The 23,675-nt window shown below is 47.4% G+C and overlaps 1 protein-coding gene across 1 annotated transcript in view; it reads left to right on the plus strand.

Moving 5' to 3' along the window:
• PLCE1 (phospholipase C epsilon 1) overlaps positions 1-23,675 on the plus strand; it is a 292,755-nt gene that overhangs the window by 76,416 nt on the left and 192,664 nt on the right. The window contains exon 6 of the mRNA XM_026650913.2: positions 8,356-8,364. Coding sequence (XP_026506698.1) covers positions 8,356-8,364 — 9 coding nt within the window. The remainder of the gene's footprint in view (positions 1-8,355; positions 8,365-23,675) is intronic.

Consider the following 23,675-nt stretch of genomic DNA (forward strand, 5'->3'; position numbering starts at 1 on the left):
GCCCTTTTTTACACACCCACCCACCAACCAGTAATGGTGGTGCCCTTCTACCCAACATCCAGTGGTTAGAGCACTCCCCCGGGATGTGGGAGATGCCAGGTTCTTTCTCTGGCCCAATGAATATTTAAGAATTTTATACAAAGTGGAACAGCTTCAGCAGCAGAGACTGAGTCCCACCACAGAATACCCCAGTAGCTAGGGTACTCACCTGGGAGGTGGAAGGCTTGGATTCAAGTCCCTGCTCCTCTCAGGCAGAGTGGGGATTTGAACTTGGGTTCTCCCACATCCTAGACAAGTGCTCTAACCACTGGGCTGTTGGGTAAGGGGATGGGGATGGCTATGGTTTAAACTTTGCATCTTACATTTTGAAAAACTACTGTACAACTAATTTTCCATCTTTGGTTTATCTTAATTTGTCCCAGGTTATAGATACCTTATATTTTAGAAGACCGTGTACTTGTCCAGTTTTCAGGTGAAGTTTTAAAAACGTGAACCACAGAGACTTGATTTCATAGCAGGTTGTAATATGGTGTTTCATCAAAGCATTGACCTTTGTTTTTTTCCATGAAAATTCATGTTCTTAGCCTAGAAGGTTTCTATATGTACATAAAACAGCTTGGTGTTTAATGACACTTGTATAATTGACTGAACATAGCATCTTTGTGTTCAGTGGGAATTGATCAGTATTCTATTTATGTAGCCAAGGACTGAAAAATACATGATTTTTCTGTGCAGTCCGTACAGCAGTAAGAAACACTGGAATCTATGGAACCTCTGTACAGTTAAGAGTAGGGTATTCTAGTTTTTGTGGACGTTAATGAGGTGAACCTATAAAAGGGATTCCACTCTAATTCTGCTCAGGTTCAAATACCTCTCTCATCACAGTGTTATCTGAATGCATAAGGTTGTTTCAGCGTTCCTGTTAATTCCCAGGGTGATGCTACTGGAGCAGAATTAAGGTTGGTTCTGTGATCGGAACAGTGTATGTTCATACTTCAGAGCATTTAGAGCTTTATAAAATGGAACTTTAACCTTGAATTTCCAGGCAACCATTTTGTGTTTTATTTAAAAAAAAATAATGCAATTTTGGCAATGATTTTCTGGCCTTTGGTAGGTGACAATACTTTCAACTCTAATTACAGAGTAAACAATTTTTAGCTTGGTATTTACTTGATTTTTTGAAAATTGTCATATCATCCACTAGCATTTCTCCTCCCTGTTCTCCTGCAGACCTGGTGAGCTCCACAGAAGACCGTTCCTAAACTGTGTAGGAGGAACGGAGGGGGAACTTTTACTTAAGTGGCATTTGGAAGCTTCACAGGCATGCAGCTCTTAATTCTTTCCTTTTTCCTCAGTCTCTCCACAAAAAATTCAACAGGAGATTTATAAACATGCATCTATCTGATGAGTGCTTTTAATGGTTGCATGAGCCATGCATACTTTATCATGTGCATGTAAACCGCTGTTAATATCTAAATAATTATGTACCCTGCTCTCCCAAAACTAGTCAATGGCATATTCCTCACTAGAATCAAGCTTTTAAAAATGTACCCTAAGGTTGATATGTGAAAGTTCAGATAGATCAGTTTGACTTATGATGATGTCATAATGATGTTTATAATAGGAAGCTAGTTTTAACCTTAGTTTTGGGGAGGTTAGCATTTGTCCATAAAGTCATTCATATATCACTCAATATGATATCTTTGCCATTTATAAAAATGGTTGCATTGGAACAGAAGTGTCCATGAATTTTGGTAAAGAAGTTGTTTGTATATACAAAGTTTCAGTTGAAACTAACACTAGAGCAAAATAAATCTCATGGATGCCTAAACTGTAGTCCTTGCGTCTCTAACAGTCCCCAGAGAATAAGGGAAGTTAATTTAAAGTATTTTTGTTCTTCTGGTCCTAAGCCAGATGTTTTAAATTCAGAAAATGAAGCCTCAAGTGACATTCAACTCCAGTGGAAAAAGACAAAAGAACATATACACTTATCCTTTAATATCAGATTGGCTTTAGTAAAAGTTAAATATCACAATTTAAATATTTTAGGGGGGGTTTGCATGAAAGGCACATCTACTTTAAAAATATCTTTCTAACTGTGATTAAGGGAATTGGAATCTTTGACGATTCACTAAATGTTAGGTTGGTTATCTTGTATAGGTTGGGGGCACAGACAATGAAACTAATAAATATTCATTTGTTCTCCTCACTATTCTGGATCTTGGAATTGCTTGCCATAGCTCCAGTTGGCGGTAGAGCATGATGTAACATATGAACTGATCAATTTTCACCAAACCTGACAGTGGTTACCATTGTCTCAGCAGAATTAAACACTGGACCTCCATGTCTTTGTCACTGCCGACCATTTCTGGAATTATAGCTTTATTTTGTATAGAGGGGTATTCATTATTGTCTTCTATTACTACTGATATAGGTTCCTAACCTCTCTTTGCTTTGATTGTCTTAATAGAAATATGGCCATCTGAACATGGTTTGTAGTCTGCAGTCCAAGTTATATGGGTCATTTTTGTACGCAGTACAAAAACATGATATGTGACAGTTGAATATGCCTCCTTCTGCCATTCCCCCAAATAATAGTTGTTTTCTTAAACCAAATGCAGGGCAAGTATGGCATGTGCTATTGGCTAAAAAGACCACAAATTCTTCTTCTTTGAGTAGATGCAAATGTGTATTCCAGGTAGGTAGCAGTACCCATGTCTGTGGCCCCTCCCCTAGCTATAGCTCCTCCTCCCAACCTCCTTCAGTTCCTTATTACTGCCTATTGGCGGGAGTTGGAGCTCAGTGTAGTTGTAGTCTACCAACCTCGCATTGTTCTTTGAGTGATTGCTCATGTCAATTCCATTTAGGTGTGTGCATGCCGCGTGCACGGTAGCCGGAAGGTTTTTCCCCTAGCAGTATCCGTCGGGTCGGTCCAGGTGCCCCCTTGGGTCGTGCTTTCATGGCGCTGAATATAGGGCCCTGCCGACCCGCTGCCACTTCAGTTCCTTCTTACCGCCTGTGACGGTTAGCCGGAACGCTGGTAGCTCTTGCTTTGCAAATGCAACTTCTCCAGTAGTTTGAACTTTTGTCCTGTAAATCGTTAGATTTAGTATAGTGCTAGGATAAGTTTCAAATGGAGGTAACCCCCCTCTTTTGCCCCATTCCCCCGGTATCGGGGCATGCCTCAATCCCCAGGGTTTAAGCCCTGTGAAGCGTATGGCAAGTCTATGCCAAGAAGTGACCTCCCACACTTCCTGCTTGAAGTGTTTGGGGGAAAGCCATCAGAAATAATGCTGCAAGATCTGCAGGGGATTTTGTCTGAGGACTCAAAAAAAGAGGGGTCAGCACCTCAAGATCCTGCTAATGGAGGCTGCTCTACATCCCCACTCGGATCCCAGCTCGGAGCTGACACTGAGCACCTCAGAATTGGTGCGCAGCGAGCCAGCACCGACAAGGCATGAGTTGGCGCCGAGGAAGGACTCTGCCAGAGACCCTCGGTACCAGCAGGGGTCCCCACATAGGGGTTCCACACAGGGCAGTGGGCAGCACTGTTCTCAATCCCTGGTGCCGCACAAGAAGAGGAGACCTGAAAGGGGCCGCTCCCCCACGCCCAGACCTGTGCAGAAGGAGCCCACCACTGTGAGACCCGCATCGGGCCACGGGAGTTCGGCTCCACCGACTAGGGTCACATCAACTCCTGCCCCAGCATGGGAACAGTCGAGTCCGGGCCCCCAGCACTCCCCTCTCCAGGAGGAACGCGATTTCCAGTTGCCTTCCATGCCAGAGGCATTCGAGGCAGCAAAGGCCTCATTGCCCTTATGGTGCTGCCTTTCCCTCCGAGGCGAGACAGGACACTGGGCTCAGTCTCAGTGGCACCCGTGAGACCCTCTGTGCTGTCCAGAGGAAAACCGGCAATGCTACCATACCGGTTGACATCGCCTTGGCACTGGTCACCGGGTGCAACCCACCAGCGGACCAATAGGGGAACCGCACCGGTACCCGAGTTCCAGGCACCGCTCCCCGGCATCGTGGGGCACCGCTGCTCTGTGGTCCTCGTATAGAGAGTCCTCAGAGTCGGAAGCGGAATCCTTACAGGTCCAGGAGGAGCAGGCGATCCAGGTCCAACAGACGTGGGCAGCAGCAGACTCACCCGGTGCCATGTCCTGGTCAGTGGCAGGCCCTCGCCCAGTGCCCTTTCTCGACCCCCTGGGCGTTCCACCAGGATCAGAGCCAGAGGTCCTACTCTAGGTTGGTGTCGATGGCCTCAGCTTCAAATGTGCCTCCGGAACCTCACCATAGGCAGGACCTAGTGTATGCCATGCCAGCACTGGCACTGCAGCACCCATTGCACTGGCACCGACATCAACCTCACCAGAAGACCAGACACTGCATGATCCCCTCGGTGCTGAGGACCGGGAACAGGACCCACTCCCAGCTAGGGCCTCATCCTCACCTGATGAGATGGTGGCGGGAACATCAACAGCCCCCATCCTGGAGGACAATAGGGTGCTCCAGCGGCTGCTGGGGCGGGTGGCGCAGAACCTGGGCATCCAGGCGGAGGAGGTCGTCTAGATCACAGACCCTATGGTGGACATTCTCGCTCCCTCTGGTCCCTCCTGTATTGCCTTGCAGCTCATCAGAACAATCCAAGATGCCACCAAGATGCTGTGGCAAACCCCCGCTTCTTTACTACCAATGGTGAAGAGGAATGAGCAGAAATATTTCATTCCCTCTAAGGGGTTCGAGCACCTTTTCACACATCCCCCACCGGACTCCCGAGTCGTCGCAGCAGCTAATGAATGGGAGCACCAAGGCTATTGGACCCTCCCCGAAAAACCAGGAGGCCAAAAAGCTGGACTTCTTTAGGGAAAAAAAAAATCTGTTCTATCTCTGTCTTCATTAGGTACAGCTACAACTCCTGTGGAGCGATGGAAAAATTTAGGAAGTTGTTGCCGCAAGACTCCAGGGCAGAGTTCTCTTCCTTGTTAGAGGAGGTCAAGCTCATTGCCTGGGCTTTGCTGCAGGCAGCCCTTGATGTTGCGGACTCAGCCACTCTCACTATGGCCTCTGGGGTAGTCATGAGAAGGAGCTCCTGACTACAGGTCTATTGTTTGAGGTCCAACAAACCATCCAGGACCTCCCTTTTGAGGGCTTGACCCTCTTTTCAGAAACAATGGACTTGCGACTTCACAGCCTCAAGAATTCTAGGGCCACCCTCAAGTCCCTTGGCCTGCACACTTTGGCTACGGAGGCATTTCAAGCCGCAGCCCCCACCTCGTTTTTACCACCCTCAAAACAGGCAGGATTTTTCTCGAAGGTGGAATAGAAGTAACAGAGAAAACCTCACCCTTTGTCAGCCCAGGGCTCTGATCAGGTAAAACAATCCTCTGGCCAGAAGCAGAACTTTTGAAGGTGCACCCGGGAGCGACACATCAGTCTGAACTGCGTATCCATCCCACCTCATCTTTTTGTGCCGACTGTCCAAATTCTACCCTGCATGTGCTCGAATTACATTGGATTGCTGGGTACTCTGCATGGTAGAAATGGGATACTCCCTCTAGTTCTCCCTCCCTCCCCATCCCTCTTCAGGGACCCTTCTCACAAGCAACTCCTCATGCAGGAGGTGTACTTGCTCCTAACGCTGGGGACAGTGGAAGAGGTTTCTCAGGAGCTGAAGGCCAAGGGGTTCTATTCACGGTATTTCCGAATACCAAAAGCCAAAGGCAGCCTCAGGCCCATCCTAGACCTGCGAGATCTCAACAAGTTCATGAAGAAACTGAAGTTTCGCATGGTCTCTTTGGCTTCCATTATCCCTTCCTTGGATCCGGGGTACTGGTATGCCGCCCTCGATTTGAAGGGTGCGTAGTTTCATATTTTGATAACACCATCCCACAGAAGATTCCTCAGGTTTGTGGTGACCCACAATCATTATTAGTTCACTGTCCTCCCATTCGGCCTGTCAGCGGCTCCTCGAGTGTTTACCATGTGCATGGCAGTCGTGGCTGCATTCCTACACAAGTGCCAGGTGCAGGTGTTTCCATACCTCAACTAAAGTCAACCCTATACCCCATTCAGCGGATAGAGTTTATAGGGGCGGTATTAGACTTTACAGAGGCGAGGGTGTACCTCCCGGAGTCGCATTTCCGGTCTCTGTGCAACATTATACAAAGTCTCAGGCTGTTCCCTACTGCAACAGCAAGGAATTCTGGGACACATGGCTGCTTGTACCTATGTAGTACAGCATGCCAGACTGAGACTCCGGCCTCTTCAGGCGTGGCTGGCTTTGGTGTATTGGCCGATTCTGGACGGTCTAGACAAGATAGTCATTCTTCCTCGTCCGGTCCTCGACTCATTCCTGTGGTAGCTCAACCCGCAGGCGGTGATGCCGGTGTTCCTTTCACCAGACCACAGCCATCCCTCTTGCTGGTGATGGACACATCAGCATTGGGGTGGAGTGTGCACCTGGGAGATCTCAGGACTTCACATCGTCAGGGAGCTGAGAGCAGATTGTCTGGCATGCCAGACATTCCAAGTTCATCTGGAAGGGAAATATGTATTGGTCATGATGGACAGTACAATGGCGATGTTTTATATAAACGGGGGAGGGAGTGCACGCTTCTCTCCCCTGTGCTAGGAAGCCCTCAGACTTTTGCATAGTTCACTCAATACACTTGGAGGAGTCATACCTCCCCGGAGTACAGAATGAGTTGGTGGACTATCTCAGTAGGTACTTTCATGGCCACGAGCGGTCCCTTTGCCCAGATGTCGTGAATACCATCTTCCAACAGTGGGGGTTTCCTAGATAGACTTATTTGCCACGCGTTGCAACAGAAAGTGCCTGCAATTCTGCTCCATCCTGAATCACAGCCCGGGCTCCATCGTGGACGCGGTCCTCCTTCCCTGGAAGGGACACCTCTTGTACGCATTTCCTCCGATACCTCTCGTTCACAAGGTGCTCCTCAAGGTCTGAAGGTATGAGGCCTCAGTGATATTGATAGCTCCAGCCTGACCTCTCCAGCACTGGTACACATCCCTCCTGCAAATGTCCGTGGAAACCCATATCACCTTACCACTGCTTCTGGACATAACCCAAGATCACGGCCGCCTCCAGCACCCGAACCTCAAATCGCTTCACGTCACGGTATGGAAGCTCCATGGCTAAACTGGATGGAGCTAACTTGTTCGGGTCCAGGCAGGGAAGTCCTCCTTAGCAGTAGGAAACCCTCCATTAGGGCTACCTATCTGGCCAAATGGAAGAGAGTCAGAGTTTCGTCTTTGCAATACCTCCCATCTCCAACGCTCGTGTCCATACCTATCATATTGGACTACCTTCTCTACCTAAAACAGCAAGGGCATTCCATGTCATTAATAAAGGTTCACTTCGCCACCATTTCTGCCTTCCATCCAGGTGTAGAGGGCCGGTCAGTCTTTGCCAACCACGTGGTTAGTCGTTTCCTAAAAGGCCTTGATCGACTGTACCCTCACGTTCGACAGCCGGTTCCAGCCTGGGACCTTAATCTGGTCCTTTCCAGACTAGTGGGGCCATCTTTCAAACTGCTGGAGACATGTGCTGTACCTCTCATATAAGGTGCTGTTTCTGGTAGTAATAACGTCGGCCAGGAGGGCATCTGAGCTCAAGGCCCTATCGTCCGAGCCTCCTTACACAGTGTTCTATAAGGACAAAGTTCAGCTCAGACCGCATCCAGCTTTTCTCCCTAAGGTTGTCTCCCAGTTTCATGTTAACTAGGATATTTTGCTCCCAGTTTTCTATCCTAAGCCATACTCAAGCAGCAGGCAGCAAAAACTTCACTCATTGGACGTTTGCTGGGTGTTAGCGTTCTATATCGAGTGAACAAAATCCATTCAGCTGTTTATCGCAGTAGCAGACAGAATGAAAGTGCTTCCAGTCTCCTCCCAGAGGATTTCTTCGTGGATCACATCCTGTATCATGGCTTGCTAGGATTTGGTGAAGGTACTGGCCCTTCTGTGGACAGCACCCTCCATGAGGAGGATTAGCAGCATTCCTGGCCCATGTTCCGACACGAGATCTGCAGAGCTGCGACTTGGTCGTCTATACATACTTTTACCTCACATTACACTATTATGCATCAGATTAGAGACGATGCAGCCTTTGATAGGGTGGTGCTTTAGTCTGCAAACCTTTGAGCTCTGATCCCGTCTCCAAAACTTAGCCTTGGTAATTACCTAATTGGAATTGACATGAGCAATCACTCAAAGAAGAAAAAATGGTTACCTACCTTTTGTAACTGTTCTTCGAGATGTGTTGTTCATGTCCATTCCAATACCTACCCACCCACCCTCCTGTCGGAGCAATCTGGCAAGAAGGAACTGAAGTGGCGGCGGGTTGGAAGGGCCGTATATTCAGCACAATGAAGGTGCGATCGCGCAGGGTGCCTGGACCGACCTGAAGGGTACGGCTAGGGGAAAAACCTTCCAGCTGACGTGCACGCGGTGCGTGCATACCTAATTGGAATGGACATGAGCAACACATTTTGAAGAACAGCAGTTATGAAAGGTGGCCAACTCTTTTTTCATCCTTTCTTAGCCTAGTTAGTTAGTTTAAAATAAAAGTTATAGAATATAGTGTTAGCGATAGTTCTCCCCAGTCATGCTCTCACTGACGTTTAAGCATTGCCCTTTGTGTCCAGTGGCAATTCCCAAAAGTGATCCCCCACACACTGTGCTTCCTCTGTCTTGGCAAAGCCCACCTTGAATAGCATTGTTTGATCTGTAGATTACTCAGAAAGAGGACGCAGGTAGCGTGGGACCTTTGCTTCAAGCAGCATTTGCTTGAACAGGCCATGCAGCCACACCCAGTATTGAGGCCCTCCTTAGGCTCAAAGTGCAGCTGCTACTTGTACTGGAGCAGGTGCTGAAGTTGTTCTCTGTCATCGGCACCAAAGAAGAGGTCTCATAAGACCAATTGTGAGTGTTCAGGTCATGGCGTGACTCTTCTGCCTCCTGTAAGAGGAGTGTGGACCAGCATGGGACTCGCTCCAGTGTGTGGGATGGTGTGGGTACCTCTGATCCTTCCTCAGAACCAAGTAGGGAGGTCAGAAACCCTGTACTGTCAACTCTGGATCTGGCCTCCAGGTGTCTGTTGAGTTCTACTGACAGGGGTGATGCTGGTACTGACTATATCTGTGACGTCAGCATACCAAGCTGCAGCAGACCTACTCTGCCTTTCAGTAGTGGCTACTGGGTTCAAGACTTTTCAAGACTGGCACCTTCAATAGCCTCCCAAATGGAATGTGCTGCTGAATCCTGTGGCCCCTTGGCACCGCACTCAGTACAGGGAACCCCTCAGTACTGCGACCCTCTTTGGCACTGACGCAATTAACACTACAGATGCTTCCATGGTGGCTGTCACCACCCTCAAAGTCAATGCAGTCAGGTGCTCCAGTACCACTGTTTGTGCTGGACTGACCTTGCCTGCAGCACCAGTATATTTGGTACTGGCAATATTGGCTTCATAGGAAGTGCCAATACCATCCTTTTTCTGGGCAACAGATGGGTGGGATTGCCCTTTGGCTTCCTCCGGAGTTGCTCCGCCTATGTCACTGAGGCACAGGGCTCTTGTGCTTCAGAGTCAGGATCATCATCCTCCCACTCCACATCACCTGAGGAGGTCCAGTGGACCTGTAAGTCTACAAGGGTTGGCATGTACCCTGAGGCTGGGATGGAGGCCCTGGCACCCAGCGCCTACTGGCCACCAATACCTTACCCATACGAGTGGGCCCCAGGACTCAGTGGGAAGCTCTTGACTCTCAGAGCCCTCATTCTTCGTCCCAATCAAAGGTGAGATCACCCATCCGATTGATATTCGTTGCTGTGGATCAGCTACAAGCCCAGGCACCCAAGGTTCCCCTTCCTGCAGAGCCTCCAGAGTTTCCTCATCTGGATACATTATCCCAGGAGTAAGACCCGGCTGTGGCTCAACTAAGGGCCTCATCCCTGGATGATGCGGTGCTGCCTGGTGTGTCCTCCCCTTCCATCCCAGAACACTTTAAGGGATACCAGGACCTTTTACATTGGGTGGCCACATCCATGGGTATTCAGGCAGTGTTTCTCCAGGAGAATACCCATAATACATAAACGAGTGGACAATCTCCAGCATTCTGTCTCTAGGAGGGTGTCCCTCCCAATTAATGATGCACTTCTTGAACCAACAAGAGGCATTTCGGATACACCGGCCACAGGACCGCCAGTGGCCAAGCGCCTGGAGAAACGCTGTTTTGTGCCTGTACAGGATATGAGGTGTTCTTGACTTTAGTAAGGCTTTTGATACTGTCTCACATGATCTTCTCATAAACAAACTAAGGAAATGCAACCTAGATGGAGCTACTATAAGGGGGGTGCAAAGTGGTTGAAAAACCATTCCCAGCATAGTTATCAGCGGTTCACAGTCAAGCTGGAAGGGCATAACAAGTGGGGTCCCATAAGGATCAGTTCTGGGTCTGGTTCTGTTCAATATCTTCATCAGTGATTTAGATAATGGCATAGAGAGTACACTTATAAAGTTTGTGGATGATACCAAGCTGGGAAGGGTTGCAAGTACTTTGGTGGATAGGATTCAAATTCAAAATGATCTGGACATACTGGAGAAATGGTCTGAAGTAAATAGGATGAAATTCAATAAGGACAAAGGCAGAGTATTCCACTTAGGAAGGAACAATCAGTTGCATGCATACAACATGGGAAATGACTGCCTAGGATGGAGTACTGCGGAAAGAGACCTGGAGGTCATAGTGGACCACAAGCTAAATATGAGTCAACAGTGTAACACTGTTGCCAAAAAAAAAAAAAAAAAAATCATCATTCTGGACTGTATTAGCAGGAGTATTGTAAGCAAGATGCAAGAAGTAATTCTTCTGCTCTACTCTGTGCTGATTAGGCCTCAACTGGAGTATTGTGTCCTGTTCTGGGTGCCACATTTCAGGAAAGATTGGAGAAAGTCCAGCGAAGAGCAACAAAAATGATTAAAGGTCTCAAAAATATGACCTATGAGGGAAGATTGAAAAAATTGATTTGTTTAGTCTGGAAAAGAGAAGATTGAGTGGGGACATAACAGTTTTCAAGTACGTAAAAGGTTGTTACAAGAAGGAGTGGGGAGAAAAATTGTTCTCTTTAACCTCCTGAGGATAGGACAAGAAGCAATGGGCTTAAATTGCAGAAAGGACAGTTTAGGTCGGACATTACCCTGACAGGAAGCTTTCCTAGTTAAGCACTGGAATAAATTGCCTAGGGAGGTTGTGGAATCTCCGTCATGGGAGATTTTTAAGAGCAGGTTAGACAAACATCTGTCGGGGATGGTCTAGATCAGAGTTTCTCAAACTGGGGTCTTCAGACCCCGGGGGTCTGTGAGGGTACTCCAAGGGGTCCGTGGTCCCCGCTCATCAACTCCTTCAACTCCTTCCCCTCCCTCCCAGCGCCTCCTGCATGCTAAAAATCCGGCGGCGCAGCGGGGTTAAGGCAGGGCTACCTTCCCTGGCTCAGTGCTGCTCCTGGAAGTGGATGGAATGTCCCTGCGGCCCCTGGGGGGAGGAGGGGTAGCAGGTCTCCACGTGCTGCCCCTGCCCTGACTCCACACCTCCCATTGTCCGGGAAATGCAGCCAATAGGAGCTGCGGGGGCGGTGCCTGTGGGCAGGAGCAGTGAGCAGAGACCCCCTCCCCTAGGAGCCACTGCCAGAGGGATGTGCCGGTCGCTTTCGGGAGCCGCCCAAGATAAGTGCCACCCGGCTGGAGCCCACACCCTCTCCTGCACCCCTGCCCCAGCCCAGAGCCCGCACCCAAACTCCTTCCCAGAGCTCACACCACCTCCTGCACCCCAACCCCCTGCCCCAGCCTGGTGAAGGTGAGTTAGTGTGGGAGAGATTGAGCAATGGAGGGAGGAGTGAACTGGGGGCGTGGCCTCAGAGAAGGGGTAGGGCAGGGGTGTGGCCTTGGAGGGGGCAGGGCAAGGGCTTAGTGGAGGAGCTTGTGGGTCCCTGAAAATTTTTAAATCAAAATGGGGGTCCTCGTGTTGCTAAAGTTTGAGAACCACTGGTCTGGATAATACTAATGACAGAGCTCGACAGGACAGACCCACACCCATACCCAAGGACAGAGACTGTAAGCGGCTGGACCTTTTGGGTAGAAAGGTCAATGCTTCATTGTCATTACAGGATCATGAATCAGCAAGCTTTGCTGTCCAAATATGACTTTCTCAATTGGTCAGCTATGTCCAAGTTTGTGGACCAGTTGCCCAAGGCCTCCTGTGGGGAGTTTCAGGCCTTTGTTGCCAAGGGCTGCTTGGTGGCCAAGATGTCACTGCAGTCCACCATTGACGTTGTGGACACTTTGGCCAGTGTGATGGCCTGCAGTTACTATGAGGAGGGCTTTCTAGCTGCAAAACTCTGGCATTGCACTGGATGTCCAGCAAGCTATTGAGGACTTGCCTTTTGATGGCAGAACCTTGTTCTCAGAAAAGACAGATGACACACTGCATTCCTTTAAGGATTCCAGGGCTGCCTTCGAGGTGTACATGCCGCCTATGCAAAGACTCCACTACAGGGTGCAGCAGCAGCATCCCTGTGTGCAGCTCTTTCCCCCGAGACAGCGAGACTATCCCAGGAAAAGGGATAGATCTCACAAGGGGAAACGCTCGAGCTCAGAGATTGGCTGATTTGCTAGCCCATCTCTGGTGCTTGTTAAGTGCCCATTTTGACTCCTTGGTCCTGTTCTAGTTGTTGTTCTGCCCTCGTCATCCCCCCCCCCCATTCCTTGGGGGATAGGCTGGCCAGTTGTTACAATGCCTGGGTCTTGATCACCTCCGACACTGAGTCCTAAACACTGTCAGATTGGGCAATGCCATCCAATTCCTCTCCATGCCCCATGAACACCTCTCCCCCGTCCCTCTGCAGGGACTCCTCTCACAAGACACTGCTCATTGAGCAAGTCAGCTCTGTGCTGACATTGGGAGTGGTGGAGGAACACTGGGGGAATGGTTTCAACCTGTGGCAGTTCTGCATCAAAGAGGATATCACGCCAGTAACTGTCCATTTAGCAGGAGTGCAGAATCATCTTGTGGACCATCTCAGCAAGATTTTCTCCCTGAGCCATGAATGGTCCCTAAAGGCATATGTCCTTTGGATTGTCTTTGCAATGTAGGGCATCCCCAGGATCGACCTAGTTGCAATGAGGGAAAACAGGAAGTGTTCCTATTCTGCTTTTGGGGGAGAAGAAGTGGACTTAGTTTGGGCTCCCTCTCCAATGCTTTCCACTGCAGCTGGCAGTCAACTCTGCTGTACACCTTTCCTTCTATTCCAATCATTCCCCAAGACATCACCAAACTCAAGGTAGATCAAACCAAGCTTATCCTGATCACTGCAGCGTGGTTGAGACAATGCTGGCTCTTGGACCTCTTTGCTGTGCCAGTTCAGCCTCCCATGTTGCTTTCTCTGTATCCCAGCCTCCTCACACAGGACCACAGCCATATCCTGCATCTGGTGACCAGCTCCCTGCACCTTACGGTGTGGCTGCTGCATGGCTGAACAAAGAGGAAGAGCGTTGCTTGGAGGCTGTCCAACAGGTCCTACTTAACAGTAGGAAGTCTTTCACTAGGATGGAGTACTTAGCAAAGTGGAAGAGATTTTTGGTGTGGTCCTTGACCCGCGGGAGCCATCCGGTAGTGCTTCCATCCAAGACATCTTAGAGCAGAGGTGGGCAAACTACAGCCCGCGGGCCACATCGAGCCCACGGGACCGTCCTGCCCGGCCCCCGAGCTCTTGGCCCGGGAGGCTAGCCCCCGGCCCCTCCCCTGCTGTCCCCCCTCCCCTGCAGCCTCAGCTCGCTCGCTCTGCCGACGGCGCAATGCTCTGGGCGGCAGGGCTGCGAGCTCCTGGGGCAGCGCAGCTGCAGAGCCTGGCCTGACTTGGTGCTCTGTGCTGCGTGGTGATGGCGGTGGCGGCGGCAGCGTGGCCCGGCTCCAGCCGGGCAGTGCGGCTGTAATGCCACCAGGCACCGGTGCTCCAGGCAGCGCAGTAAGGGGGCAGGGAGCAGGGGGGGTTGGATAGAGGGCAGGAGAGTTTGGGGGGGTGGGCAGGGGGCGGGGGGTGGATAGGGGTCGGGGTGGTCCGGGGAGGAACAGGGGGTTGAATGGGGGCAGGGGTCCTGGGGGGGGGGCATCAGGAATGAGAGGAGGTGTTGGATGGGGCGGCGGGAGTCCGGGGGCGGACAGGGGGCGGGTGTGTGTGGATGGGGCAGGGGTCCCAGAGGGGCCATCAGGAAACAGGGGAGGTTGGATGGAGCAGGAGTCCTGTTGGGGGAGGGAGGGGGAGATAGGAGGTGGGGTCCAGGCCACGACCCTCTCCCCAACCGTCCCTCCATACAATTTACTAAACCCGATGCGGCCCTCAGGCCAAAAAGTTTGCCCGCCCCTGTCTTACAGTATCTACCACATCTTCAGAAATTGGGCTTCGCACTCAGTATTCAGAGAGTGCATTTGGCAGCAATGTCAAGGGAAATCAGTTTTTTCCAGTGCCATGGTAACGAGATTTCTGAAAGGCCTTCTCCACTAGCATCCTCTGGTTTGAGAGTCGGTCACCTTGTGGGTCCTAAACATGATTTTAGCGGCTCTAATGGGGGTCTCCATTTGAGTCTCTGGTGTCCTGTCCACTGACCTTCTTGACTCAGGAAAAACTGCTTTCTTGATAACCATTATCTCTGCCAGGAAGGTGGGTGAATTGCAGGCCCCGATTGTGGGGCCTCCTTGCACCCAGTTCTCCAAGGACAAGGTAACACTTCAGCCACACCCGAAGTTCTTATCTAAGGGCAGGTCCACACTGGGGCGGGGGATCGATCTAGGAAACACAACTTCAGCTACAAGAATAGCGTAGCTGAAGTCGACGTTTCCTAGATCGAACTAAATTTACTTACTTCGGGTCCACACGGCGCAGGCAGGCTCCCCCGTCGACAGCGCTTCCTCCTCTCGGCGAGCAGGAGTTCCGCAGTCGACGGGGGAGCGCTTCTGGGATCGATCTATCGCGTCCAGATGAGACGCGATAAATCGATCCCAGAAGATCGATCTCTACCCGCCGAATCAGGCCGGTAGTGTGGACCAGCCCTAAGGTGGTCTCTGTTTCATTTAAGCCAGTTTCATTGTTCTTCCCTAAGCCTCATTCCTCCTCGGAGGAGCAGCGCCTCCATATGTTAAACGTTAGGCAGTGTCTAGCCTTTTATCTGAACAGGACTTAACCATTTCATCCTTTGCCTAGATGTTCGTATCATATGCGGACCACATGAAAGGACAAGTGGTCTCTGCACAGATCATCGCTAGATGGATAACATCTTTTATCAGGACTGCATATGAGATAGTGTTGGCTGTGCCTCCTCAGGCTCATTCGACGAGAGCACAGGCAACTTCAGTAGTGTTCCTTAATGACATTTCCATATTAAACATTTGCAGGGCAGTCATATGGTCGTCCATATATAGGTTTACAGACCATTATGCTATCAGCATCTTCCAGAGCAGATGGTAATGTCAGAAGAGCAGTCCTGCGATCCCTACTTTGATAGACTACAAGTCCCGCCTCCTACAAGGGGTACTGCTTGTGAGTCACCTACCTGCAATACACATCTGCATCTACTCGAAGAAGAAACAGTTACTTATTGTAACTGTGGTTCTTTGAGCTATGATGCAGATGTGTATTCCACACCCTACCCTCCGTCCCCTCTACATTGGAGTTTTCCCCAGGATGTTCGATGTGAAGGAACAGAGTAGGGTTGTGGCGGTGCTGTCTCGTATAACTACAGACATGAGGCACGAGTGTCGCCCCTTTACAGGTACTGCTAGACAAAAGGCTTCAGCGCATGCGTACATCTACCTGGAATACATGTCTGCATCACATCTTGAAGACGCACAATTACAATAAGTAACCATTCCTTTCTTTTAGGAGACTAGTGTTTTCACTACCTGCTCCCAGCTGCTATCTTTCCAACTGGAACACTCCAATACTCATACTCCTTTTGGGAGTAGATCACAATCTGACACAAATGTTATTGATGTTACAATATAGAAAAACACTAGGCACTTATATTGAAGTTTATGTCCCCAGTACTGTACAAACAAACTATTTGCACAGCATACTCCCCTGTATGAGATGGGGACTATTCAGGGCTGGCTCCAGGCACCAGCTCAGCAAGCAGGTGCTTGGGGTGGCCAACAGAGGGGGCGGCACGTCCGGCTCTTCAGCGGCAATTCAGCAGCGGGTCCCTCACTCCCTCGTGGAGCAAAGGACCTGCCGCCAAAGAATGAAGCGGCAGAGCTGCCGCTGAAGTGCCGCAGATCGTGATCGCGGCTTTTTTTTTTTTTTGTGCTGCTTGGGGCGGCAAAAACCCTGGAGCCGGCCCTGGGACTATTACTTGTATTTTTGCAGAAATTAAATAATTACTGGCAAATATTGAATTAATCATATACTTAAAGTAAGCATGATCTTAAGTGGTTGGCCAGAGTGCTCAAGGCCTTGCTAAATCCATCTCTAAATAAAAAGGGCCCTAATAAGATGAAGACATTTAGGCCCACTTTTCAACTGCTTTGAAGGCTGAATATTACAATTGTAAAGATGCTTATTCCAGATATTTATGCTTTAAAAAAGGGGGAAAAACTAATTTGTTGAGGGCTGAGTAAAAATAAATAAATAAATAAATAAATGTGGTACTTAGTGCAGGTTTCAGTATACATAAAGTTATTCCTACAGTTCAGTTAGTATTTGAAACCTGTATTTAATGCTGAACTTGTTCCTTTTCTTAGTTTTGAAAAGTTGAATGTAAAAATAAAAAATACACCCCAAACTCTTAAATAGCATCACAAGCTCATTTGTCACTATAACATGCAGCTTTAAAGGTACTAAATGTAAAACTGGAACTGAAATACCGTGACGCAGTTCCTTTAAATATTGAAATCTGGCAACAGTAAACCATTTTAACTTTAAACATGAATTTCCACTCTCATAAATTCAAAGGAAAAATGGGATTTTTTTTTGGAGAGGTAAGATTTTTTTAAATTCTTTCTGGTTATTGATAATCCAAAGTGATAAGTGGTAAACTCATGATAATTTTGTCAAAATACAACAGCACTAAAAATGTATCTGAGGCTGTTGATATCGTAATGTTAGTTTGGGCAAAGAATGGTACTTTTTCTATTTCTAGTTAATTAAAAAAAACGTTAGAATGGAAAATGTCTCTTTATAGAACAAATTTATTTTGTTTCATGAAATCATGTTCTGTAGCCTGACCTAAAAGACTATTAAACAATTCAATCATGAAAACTCTGAGAATTTCCTGGCCCCTAAGTATTATCCAAAATGATCTTATAATTATTCATGTGAACCCTGTGAACCCAACAGCTGAAGCCCAAACAAACAGATAGAAACAGATTCAGTGTCTCAAAGTATACTGAGAATACTATCACAAAAAGTAGAAAATGAGAACTAGTTTTCCTGTACTAAGCAAATTAGTCCTGGTTACCCATTTATTAGCTATGCTCTACAAAGATGATCTGGAAACATTCCAGATACAGTATTCACATAAGTCTCTTGCATCAGTATTTACAAATTTATCATAAACCAAAATATGTACAGCATCAACCAACTGTTGTGTGGCTATAGTTTTATAATGTTTTATGTCTCTGACTTTGTACCATATTGGTATACAACAATAGGTTTACAGTAGAACCTCAGAGTTACAAACACCAGAGTTACGAACTGAGCCGTCAACCACACACTGCATTTGGAACCAGAAGTACACAATCAGGCAGCAGCAGAACCTCCCTTCCCCCTCCCCCCCCGCCAAAAAAAAAGCAAACACAGTACTATATTTTTTAGTAGTTTACATTAAACAAAGGGAAAGCAGCATTTTTCTTCTGCATAGTAAAGTTTCAAAGCTGTATTAAATCAATGTTCAGTTGCAAACTTTTGAAAGAACAGCCATAACGTTTTGTTAGAGTTATGAACATTTCAGAGTTATGAACAACTTTGACTCCCACAAAGACCATAGACTTTATAGGAGTGACTTAGACTCAACTATAGCAAGAGCCTACCTCCCAATGGAAAGATTCCAAGTAATGAGCAACTTGATAAGACAAATCAACCGCAGTCAAGGTCTACGTTCCCTCTACAGTGCGTGGCTGCACAGGAGGCTACCAAGGGCCACGCACTTAATTAGTAGAGCCGCGCAGGCGGGCACACTGCACTCAGGGGCGAGGCCATAGGTAGGCCTGGAAGATGGCAGTGGGGCGAGATGGGGGGTGGTGATGGGGGGAGCTTGCAGCAACTCCCCCAACCTGAGGCAGCTGCGGAGGGCCAGACACCTTATCCCACCCCCTCTCCAGCCTCGGGGCTGCTGCAGCGGGGAGAGAGGACTCTCCCCCCGGCCCTCTCTCCTCGCCGCAGCCCTAGGGTGAGCCTGCACCCCAAACCCTTCATTCCCAGCCCCACCCCAGAGCCCACACCCCCAGCTGGAGCCCTCACTCTCCGCTCCCCAGCCCTCTGCCTCAGCCCTGAGCCCCCTCCCACACTCCGAACCCCTTGGCCCCATCCTCGCCACACATCACCTCCATATTGGTGCACATAACAAAATTCATTCCGCACATGAATGGGAAAAATTAGAGGGAACACTGGTCAAGAAATGCCTTTCCTTACTAGGCCATATGGCCTCCGTTTGCCAGCCTCCACATATGTTGCTTAAAGGCTTGGCTTCAGTCTGTTTACTCACCAGAGACAACATGAATACCAGGATCACAATCCCTGCCAAGGTCATGGCATCCCTTGTTTGATGGATGAAAGCAGAACAAGTGTGTGAGGGAGTTTCTTTCCTTACACTCACACCTGACTCAAGCATGTTTATTATCATGCTTCCAATTTTTCCTATGCAGTGGTATAGTTTACTCTAGTGCCCTTAATTGTCTCTTTAAAAGACTGCCAACTCTCCTGAACTCTTTTTTTCCCTTAGACTTGCTTTCCGTATTTCCGACTCTGCCTCTACTCACTATCATTGTAGATACCTCAATGAAAACCTCTGCTCAGTAAGCAGTGGCAGGCAAAAGGTGTTGTGTGCCTAAAGAAGAGGATGGGAAATAATGCTGAAAATGATATAGTCTAAAGAGATGACATACCTCATTTGGAGTACTGTGTTCAGTTATGGTGTCTCCATATTGAAAATGTAGGACTAGAAGTGGTGCAGAATCTGGCAATAAAATGGTAAGCGAAGGAGATTGAAAAGACTGAAACTGGTTAGTTTAGACAGAAAGAGACATGATTGAGTTGTATACGAAATAGATTTCACAGAAAAGATAAATAGAAGCTCTTATTTATCCTTTTCATAATGCAAGAAAAGGGGCATACAATTAAATTGAAAGGCAATACATCTAAAGTTGGTTAAAAGGATTTTTTTATACAATTCATAATCACACTATGGAACAAGATACCATTGAATCCTGCTAAGCTCTTGGACTCAGAAAAGGATTACACATTTATATGGATAATGAAAATATCAAGTTACATAAGAGAGCATAAAAATATTAGGGATATAAATGCTTATGCTTTAGGAGATAAGCCAACCAGCACTGGTTCAATCTTGCACGATACTGAGCACCCTGGTCTCAATTCAGCAAAGCACTTAAGCTATTCGGAATACTAACATGCTTAAAGTTAAGCTCATGCTCATGCTTAAGTGGTTTGCTGGATTGGGGCCAGTGTTCCAGTATCTTGCAAGATCACTGCAAGATTTTCCTGCCCTAATTGCTTGGACAGGAAAAAATTTCATATGATTCCAAACTGCGCTTTTCACACACCCTTTGCCTTTTTCATCTTTGGATTTTTTTCTATTTTATTTCCTAATTTCCCATCCTTATAACAATTTCAATATGACTACTCAGTAGCAGAAAGGATGAGCAAAGTGTTCTATTTATTTAGCTGGTGTAGTTGAGAGTAGTAAAGAGTGCCCTGGAAAGATCAGGTATGCAGTCAACTTTTGAAGATTAATAGATATTTGTATTGTCAAATTTCTTAACGCTTGAGATATAGGGTTATTTATCAGTAGAATGTTGTGGATCTTGGCAAATTTGACTCATAAATTCATACAACAGCTTTTATACATTTGTGTTGACCTTACAAGTTTTACAATGTATGCTGGAAACAAAATCAACTTAACAGTTTGGGTATGTCTACACTGCCCACGTTACAGTGCGGCCGCGCTGTGACATGGGCACTGTAGTCACACTTTATCGCCGGGGGAGAGCTCTCCCGGAGATGATAAATAACCACCCTGAACAAGCCGTGCTCCTGGCGATAAAGCACTGTCTATACTTGCGCTTTTCAGTGCTAAAACTTTTGTCTCTCAGGGGTGTGTTTTTTCACACCCCTGAACGCCTAAAGTTTTAGTGCTGGAAGTGGCAGTGTAGAGACAGACTCACTTATGGCCTGATTTTCCAGCTGTGGCTGAGCACCTGTGGTTCCCATTCAAAGCCCTATTGTTTAGCCACCTCTAAAATCAGGTCATTTTCATCTCAGGCCTTATCTACACTATAGAGTTTTGTCAATGCAAGTTACCCTGACGGTCAAAAACTGGTATAATTACATCACTTGTGCATATTCACACAACTCTCCTTCTGTTGGCAGAATGCATCCACATTGGTGCTCTAGCATTGACAGAGAGAGCAGTGCATTGTGGGTAGCTATCCGACTGGCTACTTGCCACATTCTGCAGGTTGGAGTTGGGGGAAGGCAGAATGGATCATAGTTCACCATTGGTGCAGGCTCAATGTCCCATGATGCAGTATTTTCTGTCCCATCATTCCATGGGCTTCCGACTGTGTTTTGTGGCATTTTTCAATGGCCCCTGTTTACTGTGCACCCACCATCTCTGTCTGACAGGATGCATCATACACTGCTCTCTACTGTTGTGGTCATTGTTATGAGCACATTGTGGCTGGTCATGCAGTATATCATGAGCACCCAATCTGAACAAGTCACAAGTGCCTGACCTGCTGTGTGCTAGGGAAAGAAACAACACCAGAGCAGCTGCACAGGGTGGACCGTCACTTTCGAGTTTGGGAAACAAGCACTGAGTGGTGGGATTGCATCATTATGCAGGTCTGGGATGATGTGCAGTGGCTGCTAGGGTGACCAGATGTCCCTATTTTATAGGGACAGTCCCGATATTTGGGGCTTTTTCTTATATAGTCGCCTATTACTCCCCCTACCCCCGTCCCGATTTTTTACACTTGCTGTCTGGTCACCCTAGTGGCTGCTGAACTTTCAGATGCAGAAAGCCACCTTTCTGGAACTGTGTGTGGAGCTCACCCAAGCATTCAGCGCAAGGATACCAAAATGAGAGCAGCCCTCTTGGTGGAGAAGCACATAGCGATCGCTATGTGGAACCGGCAACTCCAGACTGCTACCGGTTAGTCACGAATCAGTTTGGAGTTGGGAAGTCCACTGTTGGGGCTGTGTTAACGCAAGTGTTCAGGGCCATTAATCGCATCCTGCTATGAAGGACTTGACTCTTGGCAATGTGTGTGAAATAGTGGATGGCTTTGTGGCAATGGTATTCCCTAACTGTGGTGGGGCGATAGATGGCACACACATCCACGTATCCATAGGCACTGACTTGTTTTTGCCCGTGGGTGCTTTTGAAGAGGTGCATGTGTTGGGGGAGGGGGAAACTTTGCCAGTTTTGGGGGGATGTTATTTCATCATATTTATACACTTCTTTCATATTCCACTTATTGAATGTGTCTATTATTGGTATCTTTACTATTTTAATAATGATTACATTGTTATGAACTACATAATTACGTTACCATGAATTACAATATATTAAAATCATTGCAATCACCTTCACTAACATCCCAGTTTAAAGACAATATGTCTCACTGTAGCTTTCTGGATGAAACTGTCAGCAATCTTATTCACATCTAATTCCCTGGTATTGTCTTGATGCACGTTAAGGACAGCTACATTACTCAGTTGCATCTGTCCCATTGATGACTGGAGATAATTTTGAAGTTGTCTGAAGCTGGAGAATGAGTTCAGGATGATACAGGCACAGTGAGAAGGATTCAATTTGCAGTACTCTGGAAACCTAGTACTTCCAGAGTACTGCAAATGACTCCAAGATCTTTTTTGATGGGTAACAGATAGGCACCATCATTTTGTATGTATGGTTGGGATTATATTCTGCCATGTGCATTACTTTGCATTTAACATTGAATTTCATTTGCCAATTTGTTGCCAAGTCTCCCCGTTTTGTGAGATCCCTTTGTAACTCTTTGCAGTCTGTTTTGGACTTAACTATCTTGAGTAATTTTGTACCATTTGCAAACTTTGCCACCTCACTGTTTACTCCTTTTTGCAGATCACTTATGAATATGTTGAACCGAACTGATCCCAGTACAAGCCCCTCGGGGACACCACTATTTTACTTCTCTCCATTCTGAAAATGGACCATTTATTTCTTCCCTTTGTTTCCGATCTTTTAACTGGAATGTCTGGGAATGCTTTCAGGATCATCTAAAAATCCTTAATTTAATTTAATGACAAGCTTTTTGTTATCTTAATCAACCTGCCTCTGTCTATAAACAAACTCCCTGTCCCAAGGGCAGAAGTTGTTAGCAGCACAGAACTCATCACATTCCACACTCAAGCTCTGGTTCCTGGGTGTTGAGCACCCACTATTTTTTTTTCTGTGGGTGCTTGAGCCCCGGAGCACCCACAGAGTCAGCGCCTATGCACATATCCCAATTTTGGCCCCAGATCATCTTGCGATGGAGTACATCAATAGAAAGGGGTACTTCTCTATTGCAGGTGCTTGTGGATCACCATGGCCGTTGCATTGACATAAATATGGGGTGATCCAGGAAGGTGCAAGATGCACGCATCTCCAGGAACACTTTCCTGTACAAAAAGCTGCAAGCAGGGACTTTCTATCCAGACCAGAAGATTCCAAGGGGGGATGTTGAAATGCCCATAGTGTTCCTGGGAGACCCAGCATACCCCTTTCTCCCACGGCTTATGAAGCCTTACACAGGAAACCTGCACAGCAGCAAGGAGCGCTTCAACAATAGGCTGAGCAGGCGCCGAATGACTGTAGAATGTCCCTTTGGCAGATTAAAAGCATGCTGGTGCTGTGGTATGGCAGGCTGGACCTAAATGAGGAAAATATTCCCATGGTCATAGAAGTCTGCTGTGTGCTCCATTATATTTGTGAAGCTAAGGGTGAAAAGTTTCCCCCGAGGTGGAATGCGGAGGCGGATTGCCTGGTGGCTGATTTTGAGCAGCCAGATACCAGGGCTATTAGAGGAGTACAACGGGGAACTATTTGAATCAGGGAAGTTTTTAGGCACCATTTTGACAATGAGATCCATTAATGTGTCATTCTATAAAGCACTTTGCCATGCTTTGTTAACTCGCTGCCTTGCATTTAAAGTTTGATTCCTGACCATTATTTGTACTCAGAAAATGATCAAATTGCCACGGTTTAATTCCAGCAGAAACCACAGTGTGTAGGAGACAAATAAAGATTGATTATCTTTCAAAGGGTATGTTTTTATTAAATACCAACTAACAACATACACAAAAGGCTTGGTGGGAAGGGAATAACAATGAAGGGCAGTGTA

Source organism: Terrapene carolina, unplaced genomic scaffold, assembly GCF_002925995.2.
Source record: "Terrapene carolina triunguis isolate 2854851 unplaced genomic scaffold, T_m_triunguis-2.0 Scaffold95, whole genome shotgun sequence".
Taxonomy (NCBI): Eukaryota; Metazoa; Chordata; order Testudines; family Emydidae; genus Terrapene; species Terrapene triunguis.